Below are 12,166 nucleotides of genomic sequence, written 5' to 3' on the forward strand. Positions count from 1 at the left end.
AGGCTCAGAGAGTTGTGTCCTATTCGGGATCACCCAGCTAATGAGAAAGAAATTCAAACCCAAGTCTCTCTCACCCCAAAGCCTATGTTCATGCTAACGATGCTACTGCAGGCTCTCCATTCTCAGAGATCTTCATGAGCTGGAGAAATAACCATATCTTCTCAAAGATTTTGAAATAACATAGTTTATAATCAGGGCCAATCATATGTGACATGAGTATCTTTCAAGTCAAGGCTTCTATGATACCATGATCTCTTCCTCTTTGAAGGCCTAGAGTCTTTTAAAATGGTGCTCGGTGATATATTTGTAGGGTCATGGTAGATTAATTCAGTCATTCAGCAAATCTTTAGTAATAACTTACTGTGTGCCACATCTCATGCCAAGCTCTGGAGATACAGTGGCAAATAGGCGTGTTCCCTGCCAACCTGGAGGACTGCTCAGATTCTGAAGAGACAACATCAAGTCTGCAGGTGCCAGATGGGCATCTTAGCTGAGAATGAATCAAGCAAAGATGAGAGAACAAGACCGGCTGCCTCCATGTTTTGAGTTTGAATGCACCTTAATGACAAGCATAATGAGTGTTCCGATCCTCCTGCTGTTACTGACAGCCCCAGTCTTATAGGTAAATTGAATATCAAATATAGGAGCACACACACATGCGCATACACAGAAGACTAACATGTCAAAAAGAGATACAATCCTGAAGACCTGCTAATCCACTTATTTATTTGATCTTAGCATTTTAAACACCTACATGAGTCAGGCCCCATGCTGGTCCCAGCTACTGCACAACTAACAGCCTCTGCTCTTTAGGGGCTCACAGAACAGTGTGGGAGATGGTCTAATGGGTAAAAAATTATGCTTATTTATGATCAGTACACTAACCGAGGGAGGAATCAAGTGTTCCAGAAGAGAAGAGGGAGCAACTAGTTCAGGTTTTGGAGGGAACAGGAGAGTGTGTAGATGAGAAGGGGTTTCCCCAAGACAGCATTGTGTTATCTGGATCCTAAAAGGAGGCATGGGCTTTACAACTGGAGAAGGAGTGCATGAGAGCCTCACCCATGGGGAAAGGAAGATGAAAAAAAGGGCAAGTGCTCAGTGACTAGTTGCTAAAGGAAGACTAAGTGGAATCATTCATTCATCCATTCATTCAGAAAACATTGAAGCCTACCATGCTGTTACGGACTGAATGTTTATGTCCTTCCCTGCCCCCTCTCAATTAACTACATTGAAACCCTAACCTCTGTTTGGTTGTGTTTGGAAGGAAGTAATTAAAGGTAAATGAGTTAGGGTGCTCATTTAAAGTTAAAGGGTGGGGCCCTCATGCAACAGAATTAGTGTCCTTTTAAGAAGAGCCACCAGGCAGCTCACACTCGCTTTCTCTCTGTGCACAGGCACTGAGGAAAAGTCGTGTGAGGACACAGCAAGAAGGTGGACATCTGCAAGCCAGGAGGAGAGCCCTCACCCAAAACTGACTTTGTAGGCACCTTGATGTTGGGCCACTAGCCTCCAGAACAGTGGAAAAATAAATTTCTGCTGTTTAAGCCATCCAGTCTATGATATTTTGTTATGGCAGCTCAAGAAGACTAATATCCATGTTCCTAGCACGGTCCCAGATTTGGAGTAATCAAAGACAAATAAGACCACTCACTTCTCTCAAAAGCTCATGGCTATAAAGATAATATGTTGATCATGTTCTCTGTGATCAACAGAGAAACAATGGCTAAGGTAAAACTTCTGGTAGATTAAGTGATCACCTACTTGAAATAATCATGATTTATTTTAAGTGAATCATTTTATCTGGTCTTAGTTAACCGTGTGAGTATAATTTAAGGATGTGATGTGGGAGCCATTCATGGTGTTTACCAGTATTTCAATTTCTTCTCATTCTCAGCAAATTCCACCCCCATTCCCTGGCACTTAAAGTTAGTTGGGGCTATATGATCTGCTTTAAAAGATGAATTGTGAACAAAAGTGACAGGTATCACTTGCAGGTAAGAGCCTTTAAGAACCAGTGAGTGATTTGCCAAGTTTTCTTCCCCCACGTAGCAAACATCAACATTCCAGGTGAGGGACACTCTATCAGTCCAAATCTGAATGAGAAAATCAGGAGCAGAAGCCCTAAGATGAACAAGCAGCATGAGTAAGAAATGAAGCTTTTGTGTTTTAAGCTACTGAGATTTGGGATTTATTCATTATTGCAGCAAAATACAGCCTAACATGACTGATATAAGTAAAGAACAAGATGTTACTCATTCTGACCCGGCTAGACATTCTGGAATATTAGTTTTGCCACTTGAAGCCCTAAGAGTGACCTACTGTCAGGGGGTCAAGAGACTGGACTTCCAGTTTCTGCTCTGTGTGGGCGCTGCATTCATCCACCATCAGGTTATAAAACACATTAATGGATTTCCTTATAAGCAATGAGCAGTTAGGATTTTACTTCCACATCTACCTTTTCAGTGTTATATCCTTCATCCTTCATATAAAACCTGTTAGCAAGGAGGCTTCTGTGTGAATCTCTGTCTTTTAGAGACTGAAACTATAAAAGGGCATGGCTTTCTAATCTTCAGAGGATTTTTGCCCTTTCATGTCCTTTGAGTGTTTGGCTTTCAATCCCGGCTGTTCTACTCTCTAGCCATGTGACCTTGGATAAGTTACTTTATCTCATGAAGCCTTTGTTTCCTCACTTGTAGAATGCAAATAACAACAGTACTTACCTCATGCGGATGTTCTGTGGATTGAGATAATGCACATATAGCCTAATAAATAGTAGTTATTATTATTGTTGGTGTTATTATTTCACTATCAGGATAGACTTAAAAATCAAATGTCAAAAATCTTTATTACAAAAACCATGCCTATTCTTAGAGAGTTTACTTATTGATTAGCTGGGAGATAGGGCTTTGGAGTAAAGGACCTTCCAGCTCATGCTCAAAGTTTTCGGTCCTCCAGCCACACAGAGTTTCTTAAGGAGATCAGAACCTCTCAGAAAGGTTCCATTCCAATGGGAGTCCTGCCACCAGAGGACCCAAGTTAAAGCAGGTGGGGATGCAGGGTATGCGGCTTCTGGGCACTCTGGGAACCACCCTGCTTGTATGGCTTCTCTTCTGGATATTTAGCAACTGACTCTTTGGATAAAGATTATCTCCTTTTTGAAAGTAACCTAACCACCTGTCAAAACTGGACTTGTGAGAGGAATTGGGCAGTCTGGTCAGATTCTCATTTGGGTCGCGACACTGGCGGTGGCTGCTTTACTCCACATCAACTTGGCTTCTGGCCCCAACCCTCTTCTGAGGCTCTGATGATGTGACTGAAAGAGCTTCTGGGATTCACCCAGGACAGCCTAAGAAACAGGAAGTGTGATTGACACAGAAGTTCTGTGATGGTCACTGTGATTAGGGAAAGGATCTTCTATTCGAGGAAAAGTGGCAATCAAGAAGATTAGAAAAATGGCAAGGGCACTACAATTCTGCCCTAAGTCCTTTCTGTCACTGACAATCTTCTTGATCACTGGAACTTAAAATAAAATGATGTGATAAACTTCTAAAGGTGTTTACCAAGTGCCAGGCCATGTGCTATGGACCAGTGATACAATGATTTCTAAGGCCTTATCTTTCCCTACAAGGAGGTCATAGTCTTTTAATCATTCAACGATCCATTCATTCAGTACATTTACTGATGCCCATTAGATACATTTCTAATCTTTCTAAGATTAGAAAGCCATACCTTTTACAGTTTGAGTCTCTAAAGGACAGCGCATGCCAGGCACCATTGTACTGAGTATATGATGGTGAACAAAACAGAAAGCTTTCTGCCCTTATGGAGTGTAAAGTTTAGTGGCATATCTAGAAACAGTTAGCACAAACAAGTAAACAATAATGGCTTAATATTATTTTTATGTCAACAAAGGAAAACAATGGGTAGCATAACAAAGGACATGTGATGGGATTGGGTTCCAACATACAAACGAACACCAGCAGCGCCCTGGGAAAGGCACACATACAAAAGGCTTTCAGTATACCCACACTCCTGACTGCAGGCACAGACTGTGTGTGGGGAGGTGCCCAAATAGAAAATCAGGTGCTCAGGAATGACATATACCAACACGCATACCTCCTAGAAGTATTTTCTCAGACTACAAGCCATTAGGGATCTACATTTCTGGCAGTGAAAATTTTATTCTTTTAGTGTTTCTGTAATGATATAGATACATGAATTATTTTGTAGTTCTTAATTCTATAAATATTAAACTATTTGATAGCATGGTACTTACTGAAGTGAGTAATTAACACATCATGCCTCTTCTTGCAAGCTCTCTCTGACCACCTGCCTACACCCCCAACGAATCTTCTGTGATTCTCTTCTATATTCCATTATTCCTTATGCATACCTTTATCATCACAATTTTCACACTTTTATAATTGCTGATTTGCTTTGCTTTTTTAATCTTCTGGATTGTGAACATCTTGAAGCCAGAGACTGTCCTAATTGTCTCAATATGCCTAGTGCTTAGCTATCTTAGTTTGGGTTTCACGAAAAGCAGACCCTAATATCAGGATTCAAGTGCAAGCAATTTATTTGGAAGATGGCCCCAGGGAACACTAGGAAGGGAGTGTGGAGGGGAACAAGGAAGGGAACGAAGCTCATAAGAAGTGTTTTATTAAGCAAGTTACCAAGTTCCCTCTGGAGAACTTCGGGAAGCCACGTGGACCACATCCCAGCATTATCGCTCGGATGGGTGAGGAAGCCCGGGTATTTATTCACCTTCCCAACTCTTGTTGGTTGAGGGATGTTCCAAAGGGAATGAACCCTCCAGCATGTCTGGTTTGTTCTCCCCACAGGCCAGGCATGCTTGTGGAACCTGAAAAATCCCTCGGGCAGAATCACAAGTGCTTTCTAGAAGCAACCTTTAGACCATGGAAGTGAGTGCCAAGGAATATGAATGGAGTGTCAACTAGCATCTGATGCACCCAAAGGTAGGCTTTGGTGGCTCAAAGCTTTGCCCATGGAGCCCACACTAAAATGTAAAACGTATTCCTTAACAAGTTGCTCTACTTGGCTATTTTGTTTGTTTCTTTTCTTTCTTTCTTTCTTTCTTTTTTTTCTTGAGATGGAATCTTGCTGTGTCACCCAGGCTAGAGTGCAGTGGCGTGGTCTCAGCTCACTGCAACCTCTGCTCCCTGGGCTCAAGTGATTCTCTTGCCTCAGCCTCCTGGGTAGCTGGGATGACAGATGTATGCCACCATGCCTGGCTACATTTTTTTTTTTTTGTATATTTAGTAGAGATGGGTTTCGCCACATTGGCCATGCTGGTCTCAAACTCCTGACCTCAGATGATCTACCCACCTCAGCCTCCCAAAGTGCTGGGATTACAGGTGTGAGTCACCTACCAGCTGGGATATTTGTTTCTGCAGCCATCATGATCAGAACTACTTTGAGAGCAGAGTGTTATTTTAACCCCTCCATTCTCCTTGGACTAGTTCACATGTAATGAAATCTCCCGTTAGTGGAGTGAATCCATCTGTGTTTTCTCACCTGCAGGTGTTGGGGACTCAATTACTGTGCTTGCTAATATGTTGTCACTTTCTGAAGACGTAAATTATAGCAGGTGCTGCTTATGAATTATATTTAATAGCAATGCATCCAACTCATTTGTTAACTTACACAGTCAGATGAGGCCTCTTCATCTGATCCTCCAGAGCAGGCGTCCCCAAACTTTTTACACAGGGGGCCAGTTCACTGTCCCTCAGACCGTTGGAGGGCCGCCACATACTGTGCTCCTCTCACTGACCACCAATGAAAGAGATGCCCCTTCCTGAAGTGTGGTGGGGGGCCGGATAAATGGCCTCAGGGGGCCGCATGCGGCCCGCAGGCCATAGTTTGGGGACACCTGCTCCAGAGAAAGAACGTCCAGCCTCCTTGGGACTTCCGTATTTTTGGAAGTCTCTTCTGGTTACCCCTTGTGTTTAAAAGTGGTAGTGATGATATCACTCCAGGACTTCACCTGAATTTGAGCTTGTTGTGGCAAAGTGTACATGAACAACCCCAATCAGGACCTAAACCAATAAAATATCGCTCAATATTATATTGAGCAATAAGATTGCTTTCAAGAGCCATCAAAAAGGATGAGTTCACGTCCTTTGTAGGGACATGGATGAACCTGGAAACCATCATTCTCAGCAAACTGACACAAGAGCAGAAAATCAAACACCGTATATTCTCGCTCATAGGCGGGTGCTGAACAATGAGAACACAAGGACACAGGGAGGGGAGCACTACACACTGGGGTCCGTTGGGGGGAAATGGGGGAGGGGCGGGGGGTGGGGAAGTGGGAAGAGATAGCATGGGGAGAAATGACAGATACAGGTGAGGGGACGGAAGGCAGCAAACCACACTGCCATGTGTGTACCTATGCAACAATCTTGCATGTTCATCACATGTACCCCGAAACCTAAAATGCAATAAAATAAAATAAAATAAAATAAAATAAAATAAAATAAACAAACAAAAAAAAATTTCCGTAAGTTAACAAATAGATCATGGAGACCATTTCTTATTTATTTATTGAGATTTAACTAATTCTTTTTAGTGGCCAAATTAATCTGTTTTTAAAGATGTTCTTCTTGATTCTATATTTTTATATGGGTTTTTTTTTGTTTTTTTTCTTTGAGACACAGCTTACTCTGTTGCCCACACTGCAGTGCAGTGGGGCCATCTCTGCCCACTGCAACCTTCCCCTCCTGGGTTCAAGCTATTCTCCTGCATAAGCAGCCTGAGGAGCTGGGACTAGAGTCTCACGTCACCACCCTGGGCGAATATTTGTACTTTTAGTAGAGACAAGGTTTCACTATGTTAAAATCAGTCCTTCAACTTTGACCCCATGGAGGAGTGCCTGTGAGGGTCTTAAATGAGTCTGCTGGTGTCAAGACAGAGGACAAGTTCTGGCTGGTACAGCTGCCTTTCAAGGAGAAGAGTGAGGAGAGAAAGAGAACTCAAGCCTGACCACTTTGTCTCTTTCCAAGTGAGATATGGAGACATTTTATGATTAGGATACAAAAAGAAGTCAGAAAGAGCGAAATCGGGCCGTAAGGTAAATTCCTAATGATTACTCATTGAAACTGACAAGATTGCCCTTGTTAGATGAGAATATTGAGCAGACCATTGACCTGACGGAAAAAGACTCTGGTGAGACTTTCCCAGCATTTTTCTGCTAAAGCTTTGTCTAAGTTTCTCAAAACACTCTCCTAAAAAGCCGATGTTTGGCCCTTCCGAAAGTCAACAAGAAAAATGCCTCGAGTGTCCCAAAATACTGGTGCCATGTTGTTGGCTTCTGACTAGCCTGCTTTTGCTTTGATTGGATCGCTACCACCTCTTGGTAGCCATTGCTTTGATGATGCTTTGTGTTCAGGATCATATTGGCAAAGCCATGTTCCATCTTCTGGTTACAATTTGTCCAAGAGATGCCTCAGGATCTTGATCCCTCCTATTTAAAATTTCCACCAAAAGCTCCACTTGTAATTGCAGCTGATCTGGGCACAAAGGTTTTCATAGTCACTGCAGATCTTCAACATCTTCTCATCTCTTCTTCAAACAAGCCATACATTAGTAAACAGCTGATTTCTTTGGGGTATTGTCCTTATAAACTTTTCATAAAGCATCAATGATGTCTTCACTCTTGCACTCAAGCTTCACCAGAAACCTGATGTTTGTGCTTGCTGCAATTTAAGCAGAATTCGTGTTGCTCTGATGGGGGCCCCTTTCAACAGATGTCTTATCCTTCTTAGTGCCTCCAACTAGATCTAGTTCAGAATCGTTATAACCAGTTAGCACAAGCTTATTTTGGTGCAAAAAAAAAAAATGATATTCCTGCATAGTTTTCTTACAGTGTACATTTTCTTTCTTTCTTTCTTTCTTTTTTTTTTTTTTGATATGGAGTTTCGCTCTTGCTACCCAGGCTGGAGTGCAATGGCGCGATCTTGGCTCACCACAACCTCCGCCTCCTGGGTTCAGGCAATTCTCCTGCCTCAGCCTCCTGAGTAGCTGGGATTACAGGCACACGCCACCATGCCCAGCTAATTTTTTGTATTTTTAGTAGAGACGGGGTTTCACCATGTTGACCAGGATGGTCTCGATCTCTCGACCTCGTGATCCACCTGCCTCGGCCTCCCAAAGTGCTGGGATTACAGGCTTGAGCCACTGCGCCTGGCTGCAGTGTACATTTTCTATGAAATTTTTGAAGACCCCCCATATTGAACATTGCTCATGTCCTGGGAAAGAAGTGGATCCTGTCCACTTCGGGTCCTCAACTTACCCACAGTGCTCGAGGGGTGCACCGAGCAGGGAAAGGCAATCCCAGAGAGATCCTGCCCTCCAGCATGCAACAGACTGCTGGCCCAGTCCTGGCTCCATGGTGTGCTGTGTGGGCCTGGGCAACTTGACCAACCTCCCTCAAGCGTTGACTCCTGAGTAGCCCAGATCCAGTAGCCATTATAGGAGCTCTGTCCAAGGACAGTTAATTAAGTCAGAAAAAGCAACCTGGCTCAAGCTTAGCAACCAGGAGTTCCAGTGGATTCCATGAGCAGACCCTCTGTGGCATTCCCAAGCCAGTCTGGGGAAAGATTGATTAGGTTCAGTGTGATTAGTTCAGTGCCAACCTAATCGAGGGCAAATCCCGCCCACTTTGCCCTGTGAGTATATAAAGGCAGAGCGCAACAGCCGGGGCACTCCTTGAAGCCGCGAGTCGGGAGAGCAGAGCCAGGCCGGCGCTCCAGAAGGAAGCAAGATGTTGAGAGCCACAGCGCCCTGCTGGTTCCCACCTGGACATCCAGAAGGTCAGACGGTGACCCAGGAGTCGGCCGCCAGTGCCCCTGGGCTCCTACTGCCTTCTCATCAGCTGGCCCAGAACTTCGGGCTCTGGGTGCCCCAGATGTACCACCAGGCCTCAGCATTTGCAGTGCTCCAGACGGAGCCCCAGGGTCCAGCGATGTCCCCGGCATGGCCCCAGATGTCAAAGGAGGCTTGCTACTTGCCTGAGCAGAGGGGATCGGCCTGCTGTTTGCTGGCTGCCCCAAGGCTGACAGAGAGGCTCTCCTCAGTCCGCGTCTCAGCCCCCAGGGAGAGGAAGAGGATGACCCACTTTCCCAGCCCTTGCTTGGCCACAGGTCCCACAGACGCCAAGAGGACCCCGGCGGCCCCCAGCCGCAGCCAACGTCCCAAAGGCTCCAAGGTCGGCAGAAAGTCACCGAAGACGCACAACGGAACAGGGATGGCATCCAAGACCAGCACCACTGTCACCCCTAAGCCAATCGTCCATCTTCCGTCCTTACAGAGTTCAAAGAAACCCATTATCCTCCAACAGTCTGGGTGCCAAGTCCCCACCGTCATCCGCCGGGGCTTTCGCCAACTGTTCACCAAAGAGTGTCTCGAGTTCTGCGCCTCCAAGCAGGAGGCCGAGGAGAAGGCTCTGAACGAGGAGAAGGTGGCCTACGACTGCAGCCAAAGCCTGGACATCTACCTGAATTTGGCCTTGGACACGCTCAAGAGGCTGAGGGGCCTAACGCCCAGCTCCATGCCCGGCCTCAGCAGGACCGCCCTGTACAGCCGCCTGGAGGAGTTTCTGCTCACCCAGGACCAGCTCAAGGAGAACGGCTACCCCTTCCCGCACCCCTCGCGGCCCGGAGGCGCGGTCCTCTTCACTGGCCAGGGGAAGGAACCCGGCGACAGCGACTCCTCCTGCAGGGTCTGCTGCCGTTGTGGCACCGAGTACCTGGTGTCCTCCTCCGGCCGCTGTGTACGCGACCAGGTGTGTTCTTACCACTGGGGGCGGCTCCGCTGGAGCCAAGTGGCCGGAGGCTGGGGTCCCCAGTACACCTGCTGCGCAGCGGCCCCGGGCTCGGTGGGCTGCCAGGTGGCCAAGCAGCACGTGCGGGACGGTCGCAAGGAGAGCCTCCACGGCTTCGTGAAGACCTTCCAGAAAGAGCTTTCCAGAGACGCTTATCCAGGCATCTACGCCCTGGACTGTGAGATGTGCTACACCACGCACGGCCTCGAGCTGACCCGCGTCACCGTGGCAGATGCCGACATGCGAGTGGTATACGACACCTTCGTCAAGCCCAAGCACGAGATCGTGGACTACAACACCAGGTTCTCAGGGGTGACCGCGGCCGACGTGGCCAAGACCAGAATCACGTTGCCGCAAGTCCAGGCCGTCCTGCTGAGCTTGTTCAGCGCCCAAACCATCCTCATCGGGCACAGCCTGGAGAGCGACCTGCTGGCCTTGAAGCTGATCCATAGCACCGTGGTGGACACCGCCGTGCTCTTTCCGCACTACCTGGGCTTCCCCTACAAGCGCTCCCTGCGGAAGCTCACTGCCGACTACCTGGGACGGGTCATCCAGGACGGCCAGGACGGGCACAGCTCCAGCGAGGACGCCAACGCCTGCCTGCAGCTGGTGATGTGGAAGGTCCGAGAGCGCGCCCAGACCCAGCCGTGCCACGCAGCCGCCTCTCCCGCCGCCCCCGCCTGTCCTTAGCCCCAGGCCTCTCCAAACCTGCGTGGGCAATCCCGAGCTCTAACCCTGCCCACCTCACGGCAAACGGAGGGAAACTGGAGGAGCCGGAGACAAGAGAGGGCGAACAACCCAGACTAACCCGGACCTCTGACCCCCAGTCCTCCAGTGTCCCAGCCGTGGTCCCTGGGGCCTGTCCCCATCCCTCTGACCCTCACAGACCTGTGTTCTTCCACCAACCACCTTCCCAGCCCTGAACCCGCACCCTCAGTCCAAGGAGTCCAAGCTGCGGCCCCTGGCGCCTGTCCCCATCCCTCTGAGGCTTGCAAACCCTTACCCTTCCACCAACCCCCCTGGAGCCCCGAACCTCCCACCCAGTCCCGGGAGTCCCGGCCGTGGCCGCTGGTGCCTGTCCCCATCCCTCTGGCCCTCCCAGACCTCTGTCCTTCCACCACTTGCTTCCCCCAGCCCACCGCAACTTCCATGACCTCTGAGAACAAAGCCAGCCCCCGGCCCACCAGCCTCCCCACAGTCATTCCTCCTGGGCCTCTTCCTCTTCTGTGGGGTTTTCTGAATTCCCCCTCCGCCACCCGATTATTTTCCCCACCTCTGGAGCAGAGACAGAATAAATATTTGTATAAATTTAAAAATTAAAAATTAAAAAAAATTAAAAAAAAAAAAAAAAGATTGCTTTCAAGAAATAGGACTCCAGAAAAATAATGCAGTAATTCCAATGTGTCTAATGTCTTCATGCCTGTGACTTCACTGGAGCAGTACGGTGTAGTGGATAAGAGTACAAACTGGGTTCCGTGTCTCCGTTTCTTCCTTTGTCAAATGGGAATGATAATAGTTCCCATCTCTTGGGGAAGATTAAATGAGTTAACACATGTAGCACATGTAGAGAATTTTGAACAATGCACAGCTTTTTAAATAGTTCCCAGCACTATTTTAAACACTGAGAGATCCGAGAATGATTGATTCATTCAACAATTTTTTTTTTTTTTTTTTTTGAGACAAGGTCTTGCTCTGTTGCTCAGAGTAGAGTGCAGTGACATGATCATGGCTCACTCCAGCCTTGACCTCCTGGGCTCAATCCTTCCACCTCAGCTTTGGAGTGGCTGGGACTACTGTTATATGCCACCATGCCCCCAATTTTCTGTTTTTGTTTTTTGTAGCAGCGGGGGGCGGGAGGGGGTCTCACTACGTTGCCCAGGCTGGTCTCAAACTCTTCAGTTCAAGTGATCCACCCCCAATCTCAGCCTCCCAAAGTGCTAGGATTACAAGCGTGAGCCACCACACCTGGCCTAAACAAATACTTTTCAGTGCCACCTCTGTGCCAGTCGCTGTATCAGGTGTGGTGATACAACAGGGAACGAAATAAACTTGGCCTTAGAGAATTTACATTTTACCTGGGGAACACAGACTACTAGGATGGATGGAGACCCCCAGGTGACAGGGAAGATTCCTGGAATTGAGGACTACATCAAGACCCTGGAGACCGGTCATAGCTAGGCAAAGGGTGTGCCAGGCAGGGGATCGCATGCACCAAGTACTGGAAGTCCAAGATGGCATAAGAGAGACAGAGTAGTTCACTGCAGCTGTGAGATGGAGGGAAAGGGACGGTGAGAGAGGAGGTAGGTCATGAAGGGCTTCTTA

At 47.4% G+C, this 12,166-nt stretch overlaps 1 protein-coding gene across 1 annotated transcript; it reads left to right on the plus strand.

Annotated features, from left to right (window-relative positions):
* The first annotated feature begins 8,785 nt into the window (after positions 1-8,785).
* On the plus strand, positions 8,786-10,556 carry LOC120366059 (exonuclease GOR-like). Its single transcript, XM_039474380.2, has one exon. The coding sequence runs from the start codon at positions 8,786-8,788 to the stop codon at positions 10,532-10,534; it is 1,749 nt and encodes a 582-aa protein (XP_039330314.1). The 3' UTR covers positions 10,535-10,556.
* Positions 10,557-12,166: the final 1,610 nt, after the last annotated feature.

The sequence above is a fragment of the Saimiri boliviensis genome, chromosome 11, assembly GCF_048565385.1.
Source record: "Saimiri boliviensis isolate mSaiBol1 chromosome 11, mSaiBol1.pri, whole genome shotgun sequence".
NCBI lineage: Eukaryota > Metazoa > Chordata > Mammalia > Primates > Cebidae > Saimiri > Saimiri boliviensis.

Coding starts and splice junctions, on each gene's coding strand:
- LOC120366059 (XM_039474380.2), top strand. CDS start 8,786: ATGTTGAGAGCCACAGCGCCCTGCTGGTTCCCACCTGGACATCCAGAA.